The sequence below is a fragment of the Lissotriton vulgaris genome, chromosome 7 (assembly GCF_964263255.1).
Source record: "Lissotriton vulgaris chromosome 7, aLisVul1.2, whole genome shotgun sequence".
NCBI lineage: Eukaryota > Metazoa > Chordata > Amphibia > Caudata > Salamandridae > Lissotriton > Lissotriton vulgaris.
This window is the reverse complement of record NC_141695.1, coordinates 866,543,052-866,569,729: the sequence shown is the minus strand read 5'-3', so window position 1 is coordinate 866,569,729 and position 26,678 is coordinate 866,543,052. Positions and strand designations below refer to the sequence as shown.

Below are 26,678 nucleotides of genomic sequence, written 5' to 3'. Positions count from 1 at the left end.
TACCGCCCTTCAGAGAAGGGTGGTAAACCACTCGCAAAAGGGGAGGGGTCCCCAGGGGACCCATTCACCTTTAAGAGTGGCTCTAAAAATATTTTTTAAGCGCAGGCAGTGGTCCCAGGGACCACTGCCTGCCCTTAAATAATGAAACTGAAAAGTTTTTTTATTTTTTAAATACATCCTGTTGCCCATCATAACAAACATCTCCAGTGCCTAAGCACAATGCAAATGACTCCATGCTCTGGTTTTGATAAAACTGTGTTGTTTTTAGTGCGTCCGTTAACGAAAATGTGGAGTTCGTGTGCTGTACTAGCAATAGATAGTACAGCTCAAACATGAAGAGGCAATCGCAGCTCTTTGTTTCCTAGTATATGTTGCAGATCATGCATGTTCAGCACTATCATGGCCTAAGGACCAGCTTGAACTTTCTTATGCACAGCATTCTACTCAGTACTAAAAATTGAATGCATCACAGAACTTAGATTTGTGATATTAATGTCACAAAGTTGGTTTTCATAAAAGTATTTCACTTTACATTGATTCATAATTGCTCTGTAAATTGATCGTACCAGGCTCCACCTCCCTTTAGTGGCAGTGATTTGGTTTCCCCGCCTCCCACTCCATCCAGACACGGTTAGTCATAAACCCTTAGTAAGTGCAAAGGTATGTCTACCTGGATGTTGTCAGTGAAATCAAGAGCAAGCCGCTGGGATTTTTTGCTTTTGCCACTCACATCTCTTGTATGTTGTGTCTTTAAGAATATTAAGTGCGCTAGTGATGTAAGTGAGGAAGGTCCACAGATTGTTTTTTACTGCTTCTACCCTGTACACTACTAATCACTTCCTCTTCTATTGCTCGGGTACAGGTTTGCGATCTAAAATCAGTTTCATAAATGAATGTGTTGGTCATGAGCAAACTCCTTAAACTCTTAATTTGCAGTGTAACTATTTGCAAAGTACTTCACAATGGGTGTCATTACTAACCTTCAGTCTTAAAATGCTTACTTATTCTTTGTTCCCCAGAGTCTTCGCCACATTCACGCTCCTTGCGTTTAGTAGGCTCGCCACTCGGGGCTCCTTGCAGTCGTGGATCAGGCTGGCAGAACAAGAGCAGAACCTAGATATCACTACACACAATCTTTACTGTCATGCTCAACAGCTTGTGCAACATTTTAAGATACAGAGCTAACGAAATGTCCAGTTTAATTATAGTAGACAGGACAACAAAGACAAAAGCACAAACTATCAGATCCGACAAATGGCTGACACCTACCAACATGGTTGAAACCAACGTGCATCCCCAGACACCTGCACTGTAAGCATACAAACACGTAACAATCTGCACATCCACCTGGCTGACCAACGCCAAGACTGCTGATGCACTCACCCACCCATACACTTGCAAGGCGCACTTAACTGGTGTGCATACGTATACATACACACAGCGGATATAAATTATTTTGAAACAAGCGAGAGGGAGAGAGAGAGCGCCAGAGAGAGACAGAGAGCGAGAGCGCGAGAGAGAGAGAGCGCGACAGAGAGAGAGCGCGATAGAGAGAGCGCGACAGAGAGAGAGCGCGATAGAGAGAGCGCGATAGAGAGAGCGCGATAGAGAGAGCGCGATAGAGAGAGCGCGATAGAGAGAGCGCGCGATAGAGAGAGAGCGCGATAGAGAGAGAGCGCGATAGAGAGAGAGCGCGATAGAGAGAGAGCGCGATAGAGAGAGAGCGCGATAGAGAGAGAGCGCGATAGAGAGAGAGCGCGATAGAGAGAGAGCGCGATAGAGAGAGAGCGCGATAGAGAGAGCGCGATAGAGAGAGAGCGACAGAGAGAGAGAGCGACAGAGAGAGAGCGCGATAGAGAGAGAGCGACAGAGAGAGAGCGACAGAGAGAGAGCGACAGAGAGAGAGAGCGACAGAGAGAGAGAGCGACAGAGAGAGCGACAGAGAGAGAGAGCGAGAGAGAGAGCGACAGAGAGAGAGAGCGACAGAGAGAGAGACAGAGAGAGCGCGCGACAGAGAGAGCGCGCGACAGAGAGAGCGCGCGACAGAGAGAGCGCGCGACAGAGAGAGAGCGCGACAGAGAGAGAGCGCGACAGAGAGAGAGCGCGACAGAGAGAGAGCGCGACAGAGAGAGAGCGCGACAGAGAGAGACCGCGACAGAGAGAGACCGCGACAGAGAGAGACCGCGACAGAGAGAGACCGCGACAGAGAGAGACCGCGACAGAGAGAGAGCGCGACAGAGAGAGAGAGCGACAGAGAGAGAGAGCGACAGAGAGAGCGACAGAGAGAGAGAGCGACAGAGAGAGCGACAGAGAGAGCGACAGAGAGAGCGACAGAGAGAGCGACAGAGAGAGCGACAGAGAGAGCGACAGAGAGAGAGACAGAGAGAGCGCGCGACAGAGAGAGCGCGCGACAGAGAGAGAGAGCGACAGAGAGAGAGAGCGACAGAGAGAGAGAGCGACAGAGAGAGAGAGCGACAGAGAGAGAGCGACAGAGAGAGAGAGCGACAGAGAGAGAGAGCGACAGAGAGAGAGCGCGACAGAGAGAGAGACAGAGAGAGAGACAGAGAGAGAGACAGAGAGAGCGACAGAGAGAGACACAGAGACAGAGACACAGAGACAGAGACACAGAGACAGAGACACAGAGACAGAGACAGAGAGAGACAGAGAGAGACAGAGAGAGACAGAGAGAGACAGAGAGAGACAGAGAGAGACAGAGAGAGACAGAGAGAGACAGAGAGAGACAGAGAGAGACAGAGAGAGACAGAGAGAGACAGAGAGAGACAGAGAGAGACAGAGAGAGACAGAGAGACAGAGAGACAGAGAGACAGAGAGACAGAGAGACAGAGAGACAGAGAGACAGAGAGACAGAGAGACAGAGAGACAGAGAGACAGAGAGACAGAGAGAGACAGAGAGCGAGAGAGAGCGAGAGAGAGACAGAGAGACAGAGAGAGAGAGAGACAGAGAGACAGAGAGACAGAGAGACAGAGAGAGAGAGAGACAGAGAGAGAGAGAGACAGACAGAGAGACAGAGAGACAGAGAGACAGAGAGACAGAGAGACAGAGAGACAGAGAGACAGAGAGACAGAGAGACAGAGAGACAGAGAGACAGAGAGACAGAGAGACAGAGAGACAGAGAGACAGAGAGACAGAGAGACAGAGAGACAGAGAGACAGAGAGACAGAGAGACAGAGCCAAAGACACACAAACACAGGTTTAGGAAAACAGTTGACAATGAATGTTGTCAGATACACTGCAGGGACACATTGAAAATATGAAATAAGTTTTATTCCAATTACAGATGTAGCTACAAAACAAACAGACATACAACATTGGCAATCAGACACACAATCAGGAAGTGATCGATTCAAAGATAAGCCACACATGGTGTGCTACAGCAAAATGCAAGACACGCTGACACAGCAACAGTACCTTGCTGTCCAGAGGACCATCTGCATCTTCCACCAAAGTGGCACTTAATGGCACAATCAAGGCTTTTGTCTCTGGACTCCAATGGTCAAGGTACTGTGTGAGCAACAGGAGAAGAGCTTCAGCAGCTTCCGGAAGCGGTGACACATCAGGATGGAGAAGCTGAGATCCAGGAAAAAAGAACAAGGTGCATAATTAACACAACCGGACTCATACCGATGCAACTGAATGTCCACGGTCTTGGTAAGCAACAGTGAAAATCTATGCAACATTAGTCCTCACTTATGTCGAAGGGACCTACTCAGTACACATAAGCCAGCTCTCTATATATGAATTCAACCTGCAAACACATAACATTCACACCGATTCTGGTACTCAAACCACAATAGATAGTGCAAACGAATATGGATTGGTTTCAACGAGCAACATCTCTTCCTTTCCACCACTAGACCCCAAGTAAGACCTACAAAGACATGTAAACTGCTACTCAAATTCTAGGACTACTTGTAACATCAATGTAACTGGGCTTAGCCAGTAGATATGAGCATTGTGGCGTGTCAATAAAATCAATCAACTGGTATTTTTAAAGCGCTACTAATCACCCATGAAGGTATCCAGGCGGGGGTTGCTTGGTTCAATTGAACGTCTTTCCTGAATTCCTCCAGCGAGGGTGATGTCCAGAGGTGGGAGGGAAGGCCGTTCCAGGACTTGGCAGCAAGGTAGGAGAAGGACTGGCCTCCGCTGCGTCTTCGGTGGTTGCGTGCGGTCTGTGCGAGGGGGGAAGGTGGAGGAGTGAAGGTCTCTATATGATTGGTGGAGGGTCAGACGGTGGTTGATGTAAGCTGGTCGTAGGTTGTGGAGGACTTTGTAGGCATGTGTCAGTATCTTAAATTGGCATCTTTTCTGGACAGGGAACCAGTGGAGGTTCCTAAGGTGTGGGATGATATAGGTACATTTGGGCAGTTTAGGATGAGACTGGCCGCTGAGTTCTGTATCGTCTGTAGTCTCCTCATGAGTTCGGTGGTGGTTCCTGCATACAGTTTGTTGCCGTAGTCTACCCGGTTTGTGATACCGGCTTGAGTGACGGTTTCCCCTTGTAGATGGGGAGACATTTGAAGATTCTTCTAAGCATTCGGAGAGTGTGAAGGAAGAAGGAGGAGACTGCATTGATCTGTCATTTCATGGAGAGTTTACAGTCCAGGATGATGCGGAGGTAGTGGGTGTGGTCTGTCAGTGTAAGAGTGGGTCCAAGTTTGGCAGACCAGCAGGTGTCCTTCCAAGAGGAGGTATTGTTGCCGAAGATCAGTGCTTAAGTCAGTGTTGAACTTCAGACAGCTGGTATTCATCCAATCAGCGACATTCTTCATGCAGTTTTGGAAGTTGGTCTTCGTGGTGGTGGGGTCTGATGAGAGAGAGAGAGAGAGAGGATGAGTTCAGTGTCGTCGGCGTAGGACATGATTTTGAGATTGTGGGTTCGGACGATGTCGGCTAGAGCAGTCATATAGGTGTTGAAGAGTGTGGGGTTGAGGGATGATGCAGATGGTACTCTTAGGTAACAAGGCGAAGGGAGGTAGGCAGATTCTCGTACTTCATCATGTGAGGAACAAAGTGATCCATCTGAAGGCATCTCCCTGGATCCAGATGTGGTGCAGTCTCTTGAGGAGTGCATGGTGAGATAGTGTTAAACATTGCAGAGAGGATGAGGAGGATGAGGAGGATCAGGGCTGCCCATTCTTCCCTGTCGAGGAGGGTGCGGATGTAGTCAGTAGCAGCGATAAGGCATCAAGAAGGTGGTTACCTTCCAGTTGTTCAGTGAGCTACTGGTTGATGGCCTTCAAGGACTTTGGCAGGTAACGGGAGCAGCGAGATCGGGCCGGAGATCTGGAGTTTGCTGGGGTTCAGCGGAGGGTTTCTTGAGGAGAGTTCTGACTTCTGCATGTTTCCACGAGCAGGGAAAGGTGGCTGTAAAGATGTATGCATTGAGGATGGTGGCGATTTGGCGGCTGATATCCTTGCTTCCTAGGTTTAAGATGTAGTTGGGGTATGGGTCTGTGGGTGCTCCAGAGTGGATAGAATTCATGTTCGGAATTAATGATATCTGTGATGTTTGGTGGGGTGGGGTGAGCTGTTCCAATGCAGTGAGGGGCTGGTCGGGGAAGGCTGTGGAAGTTGGTGGTTTGGGGCTTGACGTTCCTGTACATGGTGGATATGTTGTGAAAATGATTCACTAGAGCGGCGCAGAGTTCCTGTTAGGGAGGGATCAAGTTGTTGATGCCCATTGGGCAGGAGAACTACCGGACAATGCTGAAGAGTTCCTTGGTGTGGTTGGCGCTTGCTTTGATGCGATTTACTAAAGCATCTTTTTTAGCACTAGTCGTTAGTTATTTGAGGAGGGCTGACTTGAAGGCTGGTCAGTCTGTGGTCTCACTGCTGGTGCGCCATCTTCTCTCCATTTGTTTGCAGCTGTGTTTCATCGTCCTGAGTTCTGGTGTGTGCCTGCTGGCTTGTTTGGTGGATCTGCAGGTCTTAGCTGGTTTGATGGGGGTGACTAGGTGATCAGCGTTAGTGATCAAGGTGGTGATGTTCAGGACGGCTTGTTCCAGGTTGGCTGTAGCGTTGGGCTGGGTGGTGTTGAGGGTGTCCATTTACTGGGCCTGTGTCACTTTGTTCCAGTTGCAGAAGGAGGCGTTGGTAGGGCGGGTGGTGGTGACCGGAGATCCTGTGATGATGGAGTGGTCGGTTCAGGTCAATTCGGTGGCATGGCTATATTTGACTCTGTTACGGACTGTGAAAATCGGGACCAGTTTGCGTTATGCTCTGTGTGTGGTGTATGTGAAAAGCTGGGTGAGGCTGATGTTGCCCAATCACTCCTGGAGGTTGGTGGAGTTTGTGTTTGTGGGGTCATCCAAGTGGAAGTGGAGGTCACTGAGGACGATGTAGTGCTTCATCGCCCCACTTGGCTAGTGGGGCGATGAAGTCAGTAATGGCGTTGCAGAAGCTGGTGCGGTCCTGAGGGTCTGAAGGCAAGCGTGCCTCTGACTGTCGTTCTGTTGTATGTGTGGAATTGGAAGTTGAGGTGTTCCATGATCGGTGTGGTATCATTTTAAGTGGTGGTGCAACAGATTGTTTCTTTGCGCACAATGGCGATGCCTCTTCCGTATTTGTTGGTGCGGTCCTGGAAAATCATCTTGTAGCAGTTGGGCGTTGCGGTGGGGATGTTGAGGGCTGAGCCAGGTCTCCGTGATGAAGATAATGTCAGGGAGAAGGGCGGAGATGGTGTCCCAGACTTCAGTGGCATATTTGCAGAGAGATTGGGCATTGAGCAGGAGGCATCGAAGTGGTTCGACCTGATTGGCAATAGCTCCATTCTTTGGTATGTGACGAACATCAAAGCTTTCATGGTCTTTACTGTCCAAGGTCTCAATCAGAAACACCTGCTTAAAGACAGCTCTGTATAAAGTGCGACATCACCATAATATCAACCTTGAAATGTTTACAATGAACCTACTACCTCTGTTTGGTTTCCATATCATACTAATATGATAGATTCAAAAAAGTTGATTTGTTTAAATTGTAGTCGATAGAACACCTAGCAACTTTATTGATTAATTATGCAACTGGAATACTTTTATTCCACAGTGTGGAACAAACTACACATTTCTGTAATATCGTGATAAAAACAATAAATCCAAAAAAAACAATTGCCTAAAGTGTGTTGTAAAGGTGCAACATTAAAACATCTGTGCAACTTCTGAAATAAAGCTACAGTCTAACAGCATTTATTTGTAAGCCACCTGGTAAATAGGTCTTCTACACACTGTTCCAGCCTGAAGTATCTAACACATGCCAGACACAAGCAATGTGCCTGCTGTCGTGGACCACCTGACACCTATATCTTCCACGCTTCAGTTTATCTGTTGTGGTCTCTTACAGTCAATAAGGAAATTCTTGGACTTCCTCCCTGTCAAAATATGGTTGACTGTGGTCCACGCTTTGAATTCCTTCCAGGTTGGACTATTCAAACTCTCTAACATTGGTGTGCCAGACTATTTGACCCAAAAACTGCAACCATTCCAAAATGCAGCCACCAGATAGAGCAGGCCTGCCGAGAAGGGTCGCAGTCCCCGCAGTGCTGCGTAAACTGCACTGGCTACTCTAAAAAAAAAAAATTAAAGGATATTGTTCAAAGTTCTTATAATGCATGGCAGCTTTTATTGCCAAGGGCCTTCCTACTTGATAAAGCTAATTTCCCAACTATAGCCCTTCCAGAGTTTTGAGATCTGCTTCATATTTACTTGTTGGATTCCCAAACCTCGTTTGGTACGAGCTGGTGGTCGTTCCTTCTCCATTCTAACGGGCAGGGCAGAACATGGAATAAAATCCTGCTTTATCTGCGAGCCTTTAACTGTGAGAGACAGTTCAGGAGGGAATTAAAACACATCTCTTTGGGTTAAACCTATAGGTTTCTGCCGGCTGACTCAGAGCAAAACACACTCCTTGGAGTAGCTGTGTGTTTTATAAATTGCTTCAATCATTCATCTTACAGATGGTAATGTCATATAAATTAAAACATGTCACAGTTCAGGTTCCTAAACCCTCTGTTATCTGAACAGGTCACCACAACCCTTAGCTCCAATAAAGGATCTGGTAGCACTACATGAGGACAGGCAGGTGTGTAGGGAGAACGTGGTGCAAAGAGGAACAGAGAGCACAGGTACTAGTGTTGATTAAGGGAAGCTTTGTAGAAATTAGTGACTTTGAGATGCCTTCAATAAATACAGAGGGCAAATGAGGAGGAATAGTTTAGGGTGAGGTAGCAGAAATTAGAAAACACGGCCAGGAAAAACAAAGTCACATAAATGAAGCAGGAGAAACCCCACAGATATGTGACAGATACAGGGGTAAATTGTGGATTTAGAATAGAAATGGGGCAAGTGGAGCAGTTAAATATGACACAGGCCTGAAGAAAATCACAAGTGGGACGGGGAGTGAATGTGGGGGAAAAAAGAAAGAAAAATAAATAAATCAGACTAAGGATACGGAATGATGAGATGAAAAGGGGAGATGAAATACAAAACCAGGATTGTGGCTGTGACAATCAAACATGCGGGATGAGGTAGAAAGAAAATAAAACACAATTCACAAGTGTAGATAAAACTATCCATGAAAATGAGACAAGGGGAAGACAGAAGAAATGAGAAATGGCAACTTCGAGATGCGAGTGGGTCCGGTGAAATGAAACATTTACCTGGGAGTATTCTGAAAAACTTGGCAAATCTGGCGCAAGACATAGTGATGGGGGAAGAGGACAATGAAATGTAGAAAAGGAAGTATTGAAAAATTTAACATGTGGAACAAGGCAGGAAAAATCGAACAAAAGGAAGGGGCAGCAGTAATCAACTACAAAAATGTCACCAGCAAAAGACAAAAAAGGCCAATTTTAAACAAAAAAATCAAACAAGAGACGGGCAAAATGGCCAGTGACAAGCAAAAGCGACGAGGCAAGGGGAATTTGAAATGTAATAAGGGAGGGTAAAGTCGAGCACAAAAACAGGGGCAAATAGATGAAGAAAGCCTCAAGAATTAGACAAGTGAGAAAGGAACTTAATTTGGAAACAAGTATAGAGATGCCTCTAACATCTTTCCCTGTGTTGATCCCAGGAAAATGTTACCCTGTGCTTATGCCTGGAAAAGGTTACCTTCTTGACTTCTTTCTGAGCAGCAAAAAAGTCGGGGTTGAGCGTCAAACAGTGCTGGAAATGACGCAGGGCTTCCATCCTCTGCCCCATCAGAAAAAGGACCTCGCCTTTCTTGCAGAACCCCTGAAAAGCACAAAGCATAAGAGCCAACGTCATTGGGCAGCAAAGACACACATACAAGTTAACAGTACCATCCATGTCTGTGTATCTGCAGTGCCTCCCCCATTCAGGTCTCCTCAATGGTTCCTTGCGTCCATGTCTCCCAAAGTCATACACTCATGGGTTTCCTTCAGTGTCCTAGTCTATTAAATGTCTCAGTCTGTCATTGGTCACAATCATACCTGTAGAAGTGCCGTCAGGTGGTTTCCCATGATATTTAGTGCATCCAGATTGGGCAGTATCATGTAGGGCGGGTGCATTTAGACATGGCATGATAATTCACCACCACAAGCAGTTGGGCACAGATTTGGTAGGGCACCGTCTTGTAGTCTGAGAGGGATGAAGTTACCAGCAATAAGAACCAACCCCATTGGTGTTTGGCAGAGTACTAAATACTCCAAATGCTACCAGGAAAGACAAGCCCACAAACAGAAAGAGACTCCAGAGTGGAACAAGCATTTACAATGCAACGGTCTCGCCTTTGAAAAAGTTAGAGCTATTGGCATTGTAAATGACAATTTTTTTATTTATGTGTTGGTTTTGAAAACAGATAAATAAATGGCATTGTCATTTACAATGCTAATAGCTTAATCTCGCACAAATGCAAAACCTATTGCATTTGCACCCACAAACACACACACAGAGCCACACACACACACACACAGAGCCACACACACACACACACACATATAGATATGGTGGTGGTGGATCTGGTGGATGTGGATGTGGTGGTGGTGCATGTGGTGGTGGTGCATGTGGTGGTGGTGCATGTGGTGGTGGTGCATGTGGTGGTGGTGCATGTGGTGGTGGTGCATGTGGTGGTGGTGCATGTGGTGGTGGTGCATGTGGTGGTGGTGCATGTGGATGTAGTGGTGGTGGATGTGGTGGTGGTGGTAGTGGATGTGGTGGATGTGGGGGATGATGTGGCAGGGGTGGATGTGGTTGCGGTGGATGTGGTGGTGGTGGGTGTGATATTGGATGTGGTGGTGGTGGATGTGGTGGTGGTGGACGTGGTAGTGGATGTGGTGGTGGTGGATGTGTTGGATATGGTGGTGGTGGATGTGGTGGTGGTGGAGGATGTGGTGGTGGAGGATGTGGTGGTAGTGGATGTGGTGGTAGTGGATGTGGTGGTGGTGGATGTGTTGGATATGGTGGTGGTGGATGTGGTGGTGGAGGATGTGGTGGTGGAGGATGTGGTGGTGGAGGATGTGGTGGATGATGTGGTGCAGAGCATTGTGAATGTAGTGCAGCATGTTTAAAAGTTATGTTATAATTAAGAAAGTGTTATAACCATTTGTCACTTTATATATAACCTAGAAAACATTATATACATTTGACGTATCCTAATAAAAATCAGAATGTAGTGTATTTTGTAAAGCGCACTGTTGCCCCAACGGGGCGTCCCGGCGCTGTATAACGCTGTGGAACCCTTCCTGGCTCTCCCTATGAGATGCCCCTCCTGGGCACCCCCAAGGTGAAGCCAGGCATCCCAGTGTTGTTGGGGCCGTTGTGGAGATTAAGCAAGCTATTGCCCAGAGTTGCAGCATGGGACCTATGATTAGAGTAGGCGCCGAGGCGAGAATTATCGAGTCCGCAGACATTGAGCCCAAGACCCTGCCGTGTCGGGACTTGAACCCTGGTCCCGGGCCTGATCTCTGCTTCAGAGTCTGCCGCTCTAACCAGTGAGCCACACTTCTCCACTCCAGAATTAACACCAAAAATGTGTTCTAGTTTTATTGTTTATGCAAGGGAGGGGGCAGTGGGGGGGGAGGGGGGGAAGTGGAGGTATAGGGAGGGGTGGGGTAGGAGTGGAGGTGCAGGGAGGGAGGGGATGGGGGAGTGGAGGTGCAGGGAGGGAGGGGATGGGGTTGGTGGAGTGCAGGTGGAGGGAGGGGGTGAGTGAGGGAGGTGGAGGGATTGAGGGGGAAGTGAAGGGTGGATGTAAGGATGGATGAGCGAGTGAAAGGGAGGGTAGAGGGACAAAAGGATGGATAGATGAGTGAAGGATTGAAAGGGTGGATGGATGACTGATAGGGTCAATGGATGGATTCATGAGTGGGTGAGTAGATGGATGGTGGAAGGAAGGATGGCTAAGTGAAAGGGTCAAAGGAGAGAGAAAGGGAGGATGGATGACTGACAGGGTGAATGGGAGGAAGGATGAGTGACTGGGTGGATGGATGAGTCAGTGAAAGGATGGCTGGATGGGTGAAAGGCTAAAAGGCTGGATGGATGAGTGAGTGAGTGGATGAATGGGTGGGAGAGTGGATGGATGAGTGTACCGAGGGAAAGGGTGAAAGGGTGGGTGGATCAATAATGGATGAGTGAAAGGGTGGATGAGGGATGGATGAGTGAATTGATTGATGGAAGGATACATGATGGATAGGTTTGCAAATGGTGGAATAGGTTTGGATATGGATGGATTTAATTATATACTATTGCGCAACCTCCTCTGATGTGTCTGTAAAACTTACCTTTTGTCCTTAAGTTTTGTCCTGAATTTTGACCTCCTGTCATGAAATTTTGCCCTGAATTTTGACCCTTTGTCCTGAATTTTTACACTCCCCGTCCTGAATTTGGACCCATGCCAGTTAGTCTAGGCTGCGGTATGCAATTCTTGTGGGAAAGGAGTGTCACTTTCACACGTGCGGGGCTCAAACTACCGATTTTGTTTGAAGGAGAGGTCAGCCATGCCTGGGATAAAACGGATGGGATGTCCTGGGACAGAAAAGGGAGATGCGAGAATCAATGAGACCTTTAAACCCATCAGCAGTAGATACGGTCATGGAAGGTGCGTGTATCCCGGAGGGGCGCGTCTATAAGCAGTAGTGCTTTTTAAGACACAAGGGGGAACCCAACGGATAGCTAAGAACCATGGGTATAACTACGTTATAGTGAACAAGGGTCCTTAGCTTATTTATGAATCAAAACAATACAGTATAGGAACACAATGGAAAACTATACGAGTTGCGATTTCCAAACCCAGCCGGGAAAGGAGTTTATTTTCTGGAAGCAATGTCCAATCTTTCAATACAAACGAAATAACATGACACAAGCCTGTGCCGTACAAAAAAGAGGGAAAGGAAAGATAGGATTAGGGTGAAAGGGGTGTCTTTCAGGCAACGGAAGAGAGCAAGGACAGGGCACTGTAAACAAGTCAAAGATTAATAACAGTGTCGCCTGGAGTGGAGTATACACAATCTCATTTAACAATATTATAAGTGTAAACCCACTCATAGGTGTCGACGTTTCGATCCCTATTGCTCAACTAGATAAATGGGATCATCATCAGGACTTTTATAATGAACAAAACATGCCTGAATGAGATAAAGCCTGTTAGGAGAAAAGAAAAGAAAAAACGTTTTTCCAAAGACTTAAGAGTATTTTGCACACATATGCCAACTTTGTAACGATTTCGCAGTGTGTGACCAAGTGCACAGTGTTTGTGCCCTAATGAAGAACATAATAACAATATTTACACATTCCTCGGAATCGCAGTGCCATGCGTGAAAAATTGCGTCAAAGAGCTGTGCCGTGAGAGTGCTCAGTTCCGTATATAGTGTATAAGGGAGAATGAATTTCCATTGTGAGGTGATAGTGCCAGTCTTAATGACTAAGGGTGGATGTGCAACTGGGGGCGCTCTTTGGGTTCTGAATAACTATTGGTATATTCATACCTCAGTAAAACAAGGTGAGAATCCTCACATGGGAGGTGTCCTTTACTTCAGAATGGAGCGATGATGCTAAAATGGGGGCAGAATTATGAAAAATTGTGAAAAAATTGTAAAACCGGGAGATATAAGTCTGCCAGGTCACGGAGGCGGTGCGGAGTAGTATGGAAGTGAACCTACCACGTAATTAAACGTCAGGGAGGTCTTTATGGGGGTCCAGAAGAAATTGCTATTTATAAAAATATGCGGTTGCAATTCGTGCTTCGTTTCCAACTGCATACACTGGCAGCACTGAAACCACAAAATAGAAATAAATTACCAGGGTGATAAAAGGCAAGGGGCTCTGAACTACGATGGTAGGGAATTACAGGACCTACCTTACTCCACTTAATATGAGAGCGGGGAGTAGCTTTTAACGTGTAGGCAACAGTGGCCGTACACGCGGATTGCCAACGGTGTGGCGTTCAGACGCTGTAATGAAACAAGGAAGGCATGTCAGTGCATGGCTTAGTAACGGGCCATGAACCGAGCCGGGATCAGTGTTCAAAAATTACTTACCAAGTCTAAATGAAGACTCGTCTCTCCTGTGGATGCTCGGTCAATGCCGGATGCAACGCAGCGGTAATCGTGTGGGAGCGGACTGAATACAGCCACGCAGGTCACGTGACCGCTATTGCGAGCGTCATTTTGGATTGTACCGGTGGGGGCCATCTTAGAGTGGATGGCTGGAAGGGCTAACGCTACCAGTGTGAGGGGGTGCACGGAAATATGAACATTGGTGATAAAAGTGTGGCATTAAAAGATGTGACAGATGTGAATATTACATATCAAGATAAACTCCCAAATGTCCAGTTTCGTTCCTTCTTATTCATATTTCATATATGATCCAATTATGTATTTCCTTATAGTACAAGTCTACTTATGAATCCTAGATTGTTTTGGACAACGTTTTACCAGGTTGTCATAGCGTTCATTCTGTTACTGTTGCGTGGTCCAGTTCAGTCATAGCGCTCATTCTGTTACTGTTACATGGTCTGGTTCAATCAAAGCAGTGTAGTCCAGTCCTCGCTGCGATTGAGCCCTGTCTGGATGGTATTGAACTGGATGATTGATTTCAATTCCTCACGGTTTAGTATCTGTTGTAGGTTACCACCTCTCTGTGGTAATTTGATGGCTTTCAGAATGGTCCAGTGGAGATCATCTGCTGTGTGGTTCATGCTGGCAAAATGTTCAACCAAAGGGCCGTTGGGGGTTCCACACCTTATGCGACTGCGATGTTGGCTTATTCTTGTTTTTATTTTCTGTGTCGTCTGACCCACATACATGAGGGGGCAAGGACATAGAATCGCATAAATCACATTGTGACTGTTACAGTTTGTGAAATCCCTCATGTCAATAGTGATGTTATTGTGACTAAACGTGCGCCCCTCAAGTGTCAGATCACACACAATACATTGTCCACATTTAGCATGACCTCTCAGCGGGGGCAAGCCCCAGTTTGACTCAATTGTATTCATGGGAGGTGGTGCTGGTAGGGCCGCTCGAACAAGATGGTCTTTTATATTCCTACTCTTTTTGAAAGCAAACAAGGGTTTGTCAAAGGTTAGTTGGCCTGAGTTTAGGGTTGGCCAATGCCGTAAAATTGTTTTGCGGATTTTATTGGAGATTGGCGAGAAGGTCGTAACACAGGCTATTCTCTCTGAGCTGGGCCTAGTCTTAGGTTGGAGCAGGACTTCCCTAGGACAATACCATGCCCGTTTCGAGGCATTCCTTACTATTCTGCTTGGATACCCCCTTGCTTTGAGTTTAGAGCACAAGATACCTGCCTCTCTAAAATAATCAGTTTTTGAGGAGCAATTACGTCTGATCCGCAGGAACTGTGAATAGGGAAGTGAGTCCTTAAGAGCCTTGGGGTGGTTACTGTCGTATCTGAGTAAAGTGTTACGCTCAGTGGGTTTTCTATAAAGGCGAGTAAGCAGCTCGCCTGACTCATGGTAGATCATGAGATCCAGGAATGGTATTTCAGTTTTGTGATGTGTGAGAGTGAACTGTAGATTGTCACAGTTATTGTTCAACCAATGTAGGAATGAATTCAGAATTTCGCTCTCTGAATTCCAAATTAGAAAAATATCATCTATGTACCGGCGCCAGACACCTATGCTGGTTCTAAATGGATTAGTGTCAGCTAGGATTGTGCCCGTCTCAAGGGCATCCATGTACATAATCGCCAGATGGGGAGCAAAAATTGCTCCCATCGCGGTGCCTTTTATCTGCTGGTAGAAGGTCCCGTCAAAAACAAAATAATTTTTCGTGAGACATAGTTCAAGTAATTGCAATATGAACAATGTCGGTACTCTGTGTGGTCTTGGTCTGGAGTCAAGTGTTCTCTCTACCACTCGTAGAGCCGCTCCCTGGGGTATATTAGTGTAGAGCGACTCTACGTCTAATGTACACAATGTTTGGGTGCTGGGGTCAAAGGGCTGATGTTCAACAAGATTGATCATTTGCATGCTGTCACGGACGTAACAGCACGTGGCAGGCACAAAGTCCTTAATAAAAAAGTCCACATATGACCCTAATGGTTCCAAAATCGAACCACAGGCCGATACTATCGGTCGTCCTGGCGGGTTCTCAATGCTTTTATGAACTTTAGGGAGGGTGTAAATGACGGGGAGACGAGGACACTTAACATTCAGGAAAGTATATTCCTTTTTGCTGAGAAAACCCTCGTCTCTGGCATCTGTGGTAATCTTTTTAATCAGGGCTTGGATTTCAACAGTTGGATTACGGCCAAGTCTCAAGTAGTGTTCCCTGTTGTTCAACTGGCGTATGATTTCGTTTTTATAAGTGTCAATATTCTGCAAGACGATGCCCCCACCCTTATCCGCACTTTTAATGAATAAATCCGTATTAGATTTGAGTGAGTCTATTGCCTCCTTTTCAATTTTAGGGATATTGTAAGGAATATACAATCTCTTCTTTTCAAAAATCTCAAGTTCTTTGAGAATAAGTTTCTCGAACGTAATTATCTCTGGCGGAATCATGTTCGCCGTTGGTAAGAAAGTGGAAGGGGGGCAAAAAGGGGTATTGCGATTAGGTTCGGGCGCTGGATGCAATTGGAAAAATGCTTTCAAACGAACCAGTCTGAAAAAACGGAGTAGCTCTGTTTGTAGTTTCATATAATTTGGGCGCAACGTGGGAACAAAAGAAAGACCTTTCTTCAAAAGTTCCAACTCAGAATGCTGTAAAATGTGGTTAGATAAGTTAAAAATGGGCAATGTTTCAGTCAGGTTTTGTGTTGTGGGTATTACCACTGATAAAAGTTGTTGCGGGTCCTCCGCTCTCCTGGAGCGTTGAACCATTTCCTGGGTTTCTTGGCCCTCCCTCTCAGTGGAGTGCCTGGCTGGCCTCTGGCTAAAAAATTGCCTTGTGCTCCTCCACGTCCTCTCCCACGGTTGCTTCCTCCCTCACCTGGATCTGAGTTATCAGATGAGTCTTCTGAGGTGTCTGAAAAACCTACTATATTCTGTCGTTTATTGAAACGTCCCCAGGGTCTATTCTGAGGATTGAAGTAGGGTCTGTTAATGTAAAAATCTTTATTTAAATAAGGATAAGTGGTCTCAGCACTGTAATTCTTGATATCCTTTTTAATTTTGTTGGACTTTTTGTTCTGTTCAATGCGATAATAATCAGCTATTGTTTTGTCTACTTGTTCCAGTAATTTTTTACATTCAGCTGTGGGGTCGGAATCATTAATTTGTTTAAGCAGATCAGCAATTTCTGTCTCAAGTGTTTTCAACGTCTCTGTAGCAATATCAATGCCAAGTGCCAGCCACTGTCTTGAGCATGTGGTCCCGATGTGACTGAAGTTTGTTATATATTTAGGATTATCTGTGAAGATACCCGGGATATTGCGCACTTGTAATCCAAGTGGGATTACTCCGGATTTTAAATAATCAGTTAACATTAATATCATCAGTTGGAGCCTAACCTGTTTTTTCTTTAACTTTTCTAACTGTTCTGGTAAACTCGACACTGCAGGTGTTGGAGCATCTGGGGTTTCTGATAAAAGTGACGGTAATGTGCATAAATGTTTAATATGGTCTACCGTGTACAAAGGGGCATGGTCTGACATCTCCTAAGGCAAAAAGCAAAAAGGAAAAGGTATTCCTAGGAATATAGCAGTGTATGTACAGGAGCACTAGGAAGGTACACCTCGACGGCGAGGTAAATAGAGTTTAGAACAACCCTGCAATCCTGGTGATTGCGCTAGAAGCTTTTTAAGACACAAGGGGGAACCCAACGGATAGCTAAGAACCATGGGTATAACTACGTTATAGTGAACAAGGGTCCTTAGCTTATTTATGAATCAAAACAATACAGTATAGGAACACAATGGAAAACTATACGAGTTGCGATTTCCAAACCCAGCCGGGAAAGGAGTTTATTTTCTGGAAGCAATGTCCAATCTTTCAATACAAACGAAATAACATGACACAAGCCTGTGCCGTACAAAAAAGAGGGAAAGGAAAGATAGGATTAGGGTGAAAGGGGTGTCTTTCAGGCAACGGAAGAGAGCAAGGACAGGGCACTGTAAACAAGTCAAAGATTAATAACAGTGTCGCCTGGAGTGGAGTATACACAATCTCATTTAACAATATTATAAGTGTAAACCCACTCATAGGTGTCGACGTTTCGATCCCTATTGCTCAACTAGATAAATGGGATCATCATCAGGACTTTTATAATGAACAAAACATGCCTGAATGAGATAAAGCCTGTTAGGAGAAAAGAAAAGAAAAAACGTTTTTCCAAAGACTTAAGAGTATTTTGCACACATATGCCAACTTTGTAACAATTTCGCAGTGTGTGACCAAGTGCACAGTGTTTGTGCCCTAATGAAGAACATAATAACAATATTTACACATTCCTCGGAATCGCAGTGCCATGCGTGAAAAATTGCGTCAAAGAGCTGTGCCGTGAGAGTGCTCAGTTCCGTATATAGTGTATAAGGGAGAATGAATTTCCATTGTGAGGTGATAGTGCCAGTCTTAATGACTAAGGGTGGATGTGCAACTGGGGGCGCTCTTTGGGTTCTGAATAACTATTGGTATATTCATACCTCAGTAAAACAAGGTGAGAATCCTCACATGGGAGGTGTCCTTTACTTCAGAATGGAGCGATGATGCTAAAATGGGGGCAGAATTATGAAAAATTGTGAAAAAATTGTAAAACCGGGAGATATAAGTCTGCCAGGTCACGGAGGCGGTGCGGAGTAGTATGGAAGTGAACCTACCACGTAATTAAACGTCAGGGAGGTCTTTATGGGGGTCCAGAAGAAATTGCTATTTATAAAAATATGCGGTTGCAATTCGTGCTTCGTTTCCAACTGCATACACTGGCAGCACTGAAACCACAAAATAGAAATAAATTACCAGGGTGATAAAAGGCAAGGGGCTCTGAACTACGATGGTAGGGAATTACAGGACCTACCTTACTCCACTTAATATGAGAGCGGGGAGTAGCTTTTAACGTGTAGGCAACAGTGGCCGTACACGCGGATTGCCAACGGTGTGGCGTTCAGACGCTGTAATGAAACAAGGAAGGCATGTCAGTGCATGGCTTAGTAACGGGCCATGAACCGAGCCGGGATCAGTGTTCAAAAATTACTTACCAAGTCTAAATGAAGACTCGTCTCTCCTGGGGCTGCTCGGTCAATGCCGGATGCAACGCAGCGGTAATCGTGTGGGAGCGGACTGAATACAGCCACGCAGGTCACGTGACCGCTATTGCGAGCGTCATTTTGGATTGTACCGGTGGGGGCCATCTTAGAGTGGATGGCTGGAAGGGCTAACGCTACCAGTGTGAGGGGGTGCACGGAAATATGAACATTGGTGATAAAAGTGTGGCATTAAAAGATGTGACAGATGTGAATATTACATATCAAGATAAACTCCCAAATGTCCAGTTTCGTTCCTTCTTATTCATATTTCATATATGATCCAATTATGTATTTCCTTATAGTACAAGTCTACTTATGAATCCTAGATTGTTTTGGACAACGTTTTACCAGGTTGTCATAGCGTTCATTCTGTTACTGTTGCGTGGTCCAGTTCAGTCATAGCGCTCATTCTGTTACTGTTACATGGTCTGGTTCAATCAAAGCAGTGTAGTCCAGTCCTCGCTGCGATTGAGCCCTGTCTGGATGGTATTGAACTGGATGATTGATTTCAATTCCTCACGGTTTAGTATCTGTTGTAGGTTACCACCTCTCTGTGGTAATTTGATGGCTTTCAGAATGGTCCAGTGGAGATCATCTGCTGTGTGGTTCATGCTGGCAAAATGTTCAACCAAAGGGCCGTTGGGGGTTCCACACCTTATGCGACTGCGATGTTGGCTTATTCTTGTTTTTATTTTCTGTGTCGTCTGACCCACATACATGAGGGGGCAAGGACATAGAATCGCATAAATCACATTGTGACTGTTACAGTTTGTGAAATCCCTCATGTCAATAGTGATGTTATTGTGACTAAACGTGCGCCCCTCAAGTGTCAGATCACACACAATACATTGTCCACATTTAGCATGACCTCTCAGCGGGGGCAAGCCCCAGTTTGACTCAATTGTATTCATGGGAGGTGGTGCTGGTAGGGCCGCTCGAACAAGATGGTCTTTTATATTCCTACTCTTTTTGAAAGCAAACAAGGGTTTGTCAAAGGTTAGTTGGCCTGAGTTTAGGGTTGGCCAATGCCGTAAAATTGTTTTGCGGATTTTATTGGAGATTGGCGAGAAGGTCGTAACACAGGCTATTCTCTCTGAGCTGGGCCTAGTCTTAGGTTGGAGCAGGACTTCCCTAGGACAATACCATGCCCGTTTCGAGGCATTCCTTACTATTCTGCTTGGATACCCCCTTGCTTTGAGTTTAGAGCACAAGATACCTGCCTCTCTAAAATAATCAGTTTTTGAGGAGCAATTACGTCTGATCCGCAGGAACTGTGAATAGGGAAGTGAGTCCTTAAGAGCCTTGGGGTGGATCATATATGAAATATGAATAAGAAGGAAAGAAACTGGACATTTGGGAGTTTATCTTGATATGTAATATTCACATCTGTCACATCTTTTAATGCCACACTTTTATCACCAATGTTCATATTTCCGTGCACCCCCTCACACTGGTAGCGTTAGCCCTTCCAGCCATCCACTCTAAGATGGCCCCCACCGGTACAATCCAAAATGACGCTCGCAATAGCGGTCACGTGACCTGCGTGGCTGTATTCAGTCCGCTCCCACACGATTACCGCTGCGTTGCATCCGGCATTGACCGAGCATCCCCAGGAGAGACGAGTCTTCATTTAGACTTGGTAAGTAATTTTTGAACACTGATCCCGGCTCGGTTCATGGCCCGTTACTAAGCCATGCACTGACATGCCTTCCTTGGTTCATTACAGCGTCTGAACGCCACACCGTTGGCAATCCGCGTGTACGGCCACTGTTGCCTACACGTTAAAAGCTACTCCCCGCTCTCATATTAAGTGGAGTAAGGTAGGTCCTGTAATTCCCTACCATCGTACTTCAGAGCCCCTTGCCTTTTATCACCCTGGTAATTTATTTCTATTTTGTGGTTTCAGTGCTGCCAGTGTATGCAGTTGGAAACGAAGCACGAATTGCAACCGCATATTTTTATAAATAGCAATTTCTTCTGGACCCCCATAAAGACCTCCCTGACGTTTAATTACGTGGTAGGTTCACTTCCATACTACTCCGCACCGCCTCCGTGACCTGGCAGACTTATATCTCCCGGTTTTACAATTTTTTCACAATTTTTCATAATTCTGCCCCCATTTTAGCATCATCGCTCCATTCTGAAGTAAAGGACACCTCCCATGTGAGGATTCTCACCTTGTTTTACTGAGGTATGAATATACCAATAGTTATTCAGAACCCAAAGAGCGCCCCCAGTTGCACATCCACCCTTAGTCATTAAGACTGGCACTATCACCTCACAATGGAAATTCATTCTCCCTTATACACTATATACGGAACTGAGCACTCTCACGGCACAGCTCTTTGACGCAATTTTTCACGCATGGCACTGCGATTCCGAGGAATGTGTAAATATTGTTATTATGTTCTTCATTAGGGCACAAACACTGTGCACTTGGTCACACACTGCGAAATCGTTACAAAGTTGGCATATGTGTGCAAAATACTCTTAAGTCTTTGGAAAAACGTTTTTTCTTTTCTTTTCTCCTAACAGGCTTTATCTCATTCAGGCATGTTTTGTTCATTATAAAAGTCCTGATGATGATCCCATTTATCTAGTTGAGCAATAGGGATCGAAATGTCGACACCTATGAGTGGGTTTACACTTATAATATTGTTAAATGAGATTGTGTATACTCCACTCCAGGCGACACTGTTATTAATCTTTGACTTGTTTACAGTGCCCTGTCCTTGCTCTCTTCCGTTGCCTGAAAGACACCCCTTTCACCCTAATCCTATCTTTCCTTTCCCTCTTTTTTGTACGGCACAGGCTTGTGTCATGTTATTTCGTTTGTATTGAAAGATTGGACATTGCTTCCAGAAAATAAACTCCTTTCCCGGCTGGGTTTGGAAATCGCAACTCGTATAGTTTTCCATTGTGTTCCTATACTGTATTGTTTTGATTCATAAATAAGCTAAGGACCCTTGTTCACTATAACGTAGTTATACCCATGGTTCTTAGCTATCCGTTGGGTTCCCCCTTGTGTCTTAAAAAGCTTCTAGCGCAATCACCAGGATTGCAGGGTTGTTCTAAACTCTATTTACCTCGCCGTCGAGGTGTACCTTCCTAGTGCTCCTGTACATACACTGCTATATTCCTAGGAATACCTTTTCCTTTTTGCTTTTTGCCTTAGGAGATGTCAGACCATGCCCCTTTGTACACGGTAGACCATATTAAACATTTATGCACATTACCGTCACTTTTATCAGAAACCCCAGATGCTCCAACACCTGCAGTGTCGAGTTTACCAGAACAGTTAGAAAAGTTAAAGAAAAAACAGGTTAGGCTCCAACTGATGATATTAATGTTAACTGATTATTTAAAATCCGGAGTAATCCCACTTGGATTACAAGTGCGCAATATCCCGGGTATCTTCACAGATAATCCTAAATATATAACAAACTTCAGTCACATCGGGACCACATGCTCAAGACAGTGGCTGGCACTTGGCATTGATATTGCTACAGAGACGTTGAAAACACTTGAGACAGAAATTGCTGATCTGCTTAAACAAATTAATGATTCCGACCCCACAGCTGAATGTAAAAAATTACTGGAACAAGTAGACAAAACAATAGCTGATTATTATCGCATTGAACAGAACAAAAAGTCCAACAAAATTAAAAAGGATATCAAGAATTACAGTGCTGAGACCACTTATCCTTATTTAAAAAAAGATTTTTACATTAACAGACCCTACTTCAATCCTCAGAATAGACCCTGGGGACGTATCAATAAACGACAGAATATAGTAGGTTTTTCAGACACCTCAGAAGACTCATCTGATAACTCAGATCCAGGTGAGGGAGGAAGCTACCGTGGGAGAGGACGTGGAGGAGCACAAGGCAATTTTTTAGCCAGAGGCCAGCCAGGCACTCCACTGAGAGGGAGGGCCAAGAAACCCAGGAAATGGTTCAACGCTCCAGGAGAGCGGAGGACCCGCAACAACTTTTATCAGTGGTAATACCCACAACACAAAACCTGACTGAAACATTGCCCATTTTTAACTTATCTAACCACATTTTACAGCATTCTGAGTTGGAACTTTTGAAGAAAGGTCTTTCTTTTGTTCCCACGTTGCGCCCAAATTATATGGAACTACAAACAGAGCTACTCCGTTTTTTCAGACTGGTTCGTTTGAAAGCATTTTTCCAATTGCATCCAGCGCCCGAACCTAATCGCAATACCCCTTTTTGCCCCCCTTCCACTTTCTTACCAACGGCGAACATGATTCCGCCAGAGATAATTACGTTCGAGAAACTTATTCTCAAAGAACTTGAGATTTTTGAAAAGAAGAGATTGTATATTCCTTACAATATCCCTAAAATTGAAAGGGAGGCAATAGACTCACTCAAATCTAATACGGATCTAATCATTAAAAGTGCGGATAAGGGTGGGGGCATCGTCTTGCAGAATATTGACACTTATAAAAACGAAATCATACGCCAATTGAAGAACAGGGAACACTACTTGAGACTTGGCCGTAATCCAACTGTTGAAATCCAAGCCCTGATTAAAAAGATTACCACAGATGCCAGAGACGAGGGTTTTCTCAGCAAAAAGGAATATACTTTCCTGAATGTTAAGTGTCCTCGTCTCCCCGTCATTTACACCCTCCCTAAAGTTCATAAAAGCATTGAGAACCCGCCAGGACGACCGATAGTATCGGCCTGTGGTTCGATTTTGGAACCATTAGGGTCATATGTGGACTTTTTTATTAAGGACTTTGTGCCTGCCACGTGCTGTTACGTCCGTGACAGCATGCAAATGATCAATCTTGTTGAACATCAGCCCTTTGACCCCAGCACCCAAACATTGTGTACATTAGACGTAGAGTCGCTCTACACTAATATACCCCAGGGAGCGGCTCTACGAGTGGTAGAGAGAACACTTGACTCCAGACCAAGACCACACAGAGTACCGACATTGTTCATATTGCAATTACTTGAACTATGTCTCACGAAAAATTATTTTGTTTTTGACGGGACCTTCTACCAGCAGATAAAAAGCACCGCGATGGGAGCAATTTTTGCTCCCCATCTGGCGATTATGTACATGGATGCCCTTGAGACGGGCACAATCCTAGCTGACACTAATCCATTTAGAACCAGCATAGGTGTCTGGCGCCGGTACATAGATGATATTTTTCTAATTTGGAATTCAGAGAGCGAAATTCTGAATTCATTCCTACATTGGTTGAACAATAACTGTGACAATCTACAGTTCACTCTCACACATCACAAAACTGAAATACCATTCCTGGATCTCATGATCTACCATGAGTCAGGCGAGCTGCTTACTCGCCTTTATAGAAAACCCACTGAGCGTAACACTTTACTCAGATACGACAGTAACCACCCCAAGGCTCTTAAGGACTCACTTCCCTATTCACAGTTCCTGCGGATCAGACGTAATTGCTCCTCAAAAACTGATTATTTTAGAGAGGCAGGTATCTTGTGCTCTAAACTCAAAGCAAGGGGGTATCCAAGCAGAATAGTAAGGAATGCCTCGAAACGGGCATGGTATTGTCCTAGGGAAGTCCTGCTCCAACCTAAGACTAGGCCCAGCTCAGAGAGAATAGCCTGTGTTACGACCTTCTCGCCAATCTCCAATAAAATCCGCAAAACAATTTTACGGCATTGGCCAACCCTAAACTCAGGCCAACTAACCTTTGACAAACCCTTGTTTGCGTTCAAAAAGAGTAGGAATATAAAAGACCATCTTGTTCGAGCGGCCCTACCAGCACCACCTCCCATGAATACAATTGAGTCAAACTGGGGCTTGCCCCCGCTGAGAGGTCATGCTAAATGTGGACAATGTATTGTGTGTGATCTGACACTTGAGGGGCGCACGTTTAGTCACAATAACATCACTATTGACATGAGGGATTTCACAAACTGTAACAGTCACAATGTGATTTATGCGATTCTATGTCCTTGCCCCCTCATGTATGTGGGTCAGACGACACAGAAAATAAAAACAAGAATAAGCCAACATCGCAATCGCATAAGGTGTGGAACCCCCAACGGCCCTTTGGTTGAACATTTTGCCAGCATGAACCACACAGCAGATGATCTCCACTGGACCATTCTGAAAGCCATCAAATTACCACAGAGAGGTGGTAACCTACAACAGATACTAAACCGTGAGGAATTGAAATCAATCATCCAGTTCAATACCATCCAGACAGGGCTCAATCGCAGCGAGGACTGGACTACACTGCTTTGATTGAACCAGACCATGTAACAGTAACAGAATGAGCGCTATGACTGAACTGGACCACGCAACAGTAACAGAATGAACGCTATGACAACCTGGTAAAACGTTGTCCAAAACAATCTAGGATTCATAAGTAGACTTGTACTATAAGGAAATACATAATTGGATCATATATGAAATATGAATAAGAAGGAACGAAACTGGACATTTGGGAGTTTATCTTGATATGTAATATTCACATCTGTCACATCTTTTAATGCCACACTTTTATCACCAATGTTCATATTTCCGTGCACCCCCTCACACTGGTAGCGTTAGCCCTTCCAGCCATCCACTCTAAGATGGCCCCCACCGGTACAATCCAAAATGACGCTCGCAATAGCGGTCACGTGACCTGCGTGGCTGTATTCAGTCCGCTCCCACACGATTACCGCTGCGTTGCATCCGGCATTGACCGAGCACCCCCAGGAGAGACGAGTCTTCATTTAGACTTGGTAAGTAATTTTTGAACACTGATCCCGGCTCGGTTCATGGCCCGTTACTAAGCCATGCACTGACATGCCTTCCTTGTTTCATTACAGCGTCTGAACGCCACACCGTTGGCAATCCGCGTGTACGGCCACTGTTGCCTACACGTTAAAAGCTACTCCCCGCTCTCATATTAAGTGGAGTAAGGTAGGTCCTGTAATTCCCTACCATCGTAGTTCAGAGCCCCTTGCCTTTTATCACCCTGGTAATTTATTTCTATTTTGTGGTTTCAGTGCTGCCAGTGTATGCAGTTGGAAACGAAGCACGAATTGCAACCGCATATTTTTATAAATAGCAATTTCTTCTGGACCCCCATAAAGACCTCCCTGACGTTTAATTACGTGGTAGGTTCACTTCCATACTACTCCGCACCGCCTCCGTGACCTGGCAGACTTATATCTCCCGGTTTTACAATTTTTTCACAATTTTTCATAATTCTGCCCCCATTTTAGCATCATCGCTCCATTCTGAAGTAAAGGACACCTGCCATGTGAGGATTCTCACCTTGTTTTACTGAGGTATGAATATACCAATAGTTATTCAGAACCCAAAGAGCGCCCCCAGTTGCACATCCACCCTTAGTCATTAAGACTGGCACTATCACCTCACAATGGAAATTCATTCTCCCTTATACACTATATATGGAACTGAGCACTCTCACGGCACAGCTCTTTGACGCAATTTTTCACGCATGGCACTGCGATTCCGAGGAATGTGTAAATATTGTTATTATGTTCTTCATTAGGGCACAAACACTGTGCACTTGGTCACACACTGCGAAATCGTTACAAAGTTGGCATATGTGTGCAAAATACTCTTAAGTCTTTGGAAAAACGTTTTTTCTTTTCTTTTCTCCTAACAGGCTTTATCTCATTCAGGCATGTTTTGTTCATTATAAAAGTCCTGATGATGATCCCATTTATCTAGTTGAGCAATAGGGATCGAAACGTCAACACCTATGAGTGGGTTTACACTTATAATATTGTTAAATGAGATTGTGTATACTCCACTCCAGGCGACACTGTTATTAATCTTTGACTTGTTTACAGTGCCCTGTCCTTGCTCTCTTCCGTTGCCTGAAAGACACCCCTTTCACCCTAATCCTATCTTTCCTTTCCCTCTTTTTTGTACGGCACAGGCTTGTGTCATGTTATTTCGTTTGTATTGAAAGATTGGACATTGCTTCCAGAAAATAAACTCCTTTCCCGGCTGGG

General features: G+C 45.1%; 1 protein-coding gene across 2 annotated transcripts in view; it reads right to left on the bottom strand.

The window, feature by feature from the left end:
* Positions 1-26,678, bottom strand: part of LOC147702592 (LON peptidase N-terminal domain and RING finger protein 1-like) — a 203,018-nt gene that overhangs the window by 113,105 nt on the left and 63,235 nt on the right. Inside the window, exons 3-5 of one of the 2 annotated variants that reach the window (XM_086931259.1) lie at positions 9,127-9,249; positions 3,431-3,589; positions 981-1,092 (exon numbers count right to left, since the gene is read on the bottom strand). In XM_086931259.1, the coding sequence (XP_086787385.1) occupies positions 981-1,092; positions 3,431-3,589; positions 9,127-9,249 (394 nt within the window). The remainder of the gene's footprint in view (positions 1-980; positions 1,093-3,430; positions 3,590-9,126; positions 9,250-26,678) is intronic. The other variant, XM_086931260.1, reaches the window with a different exon arrangement.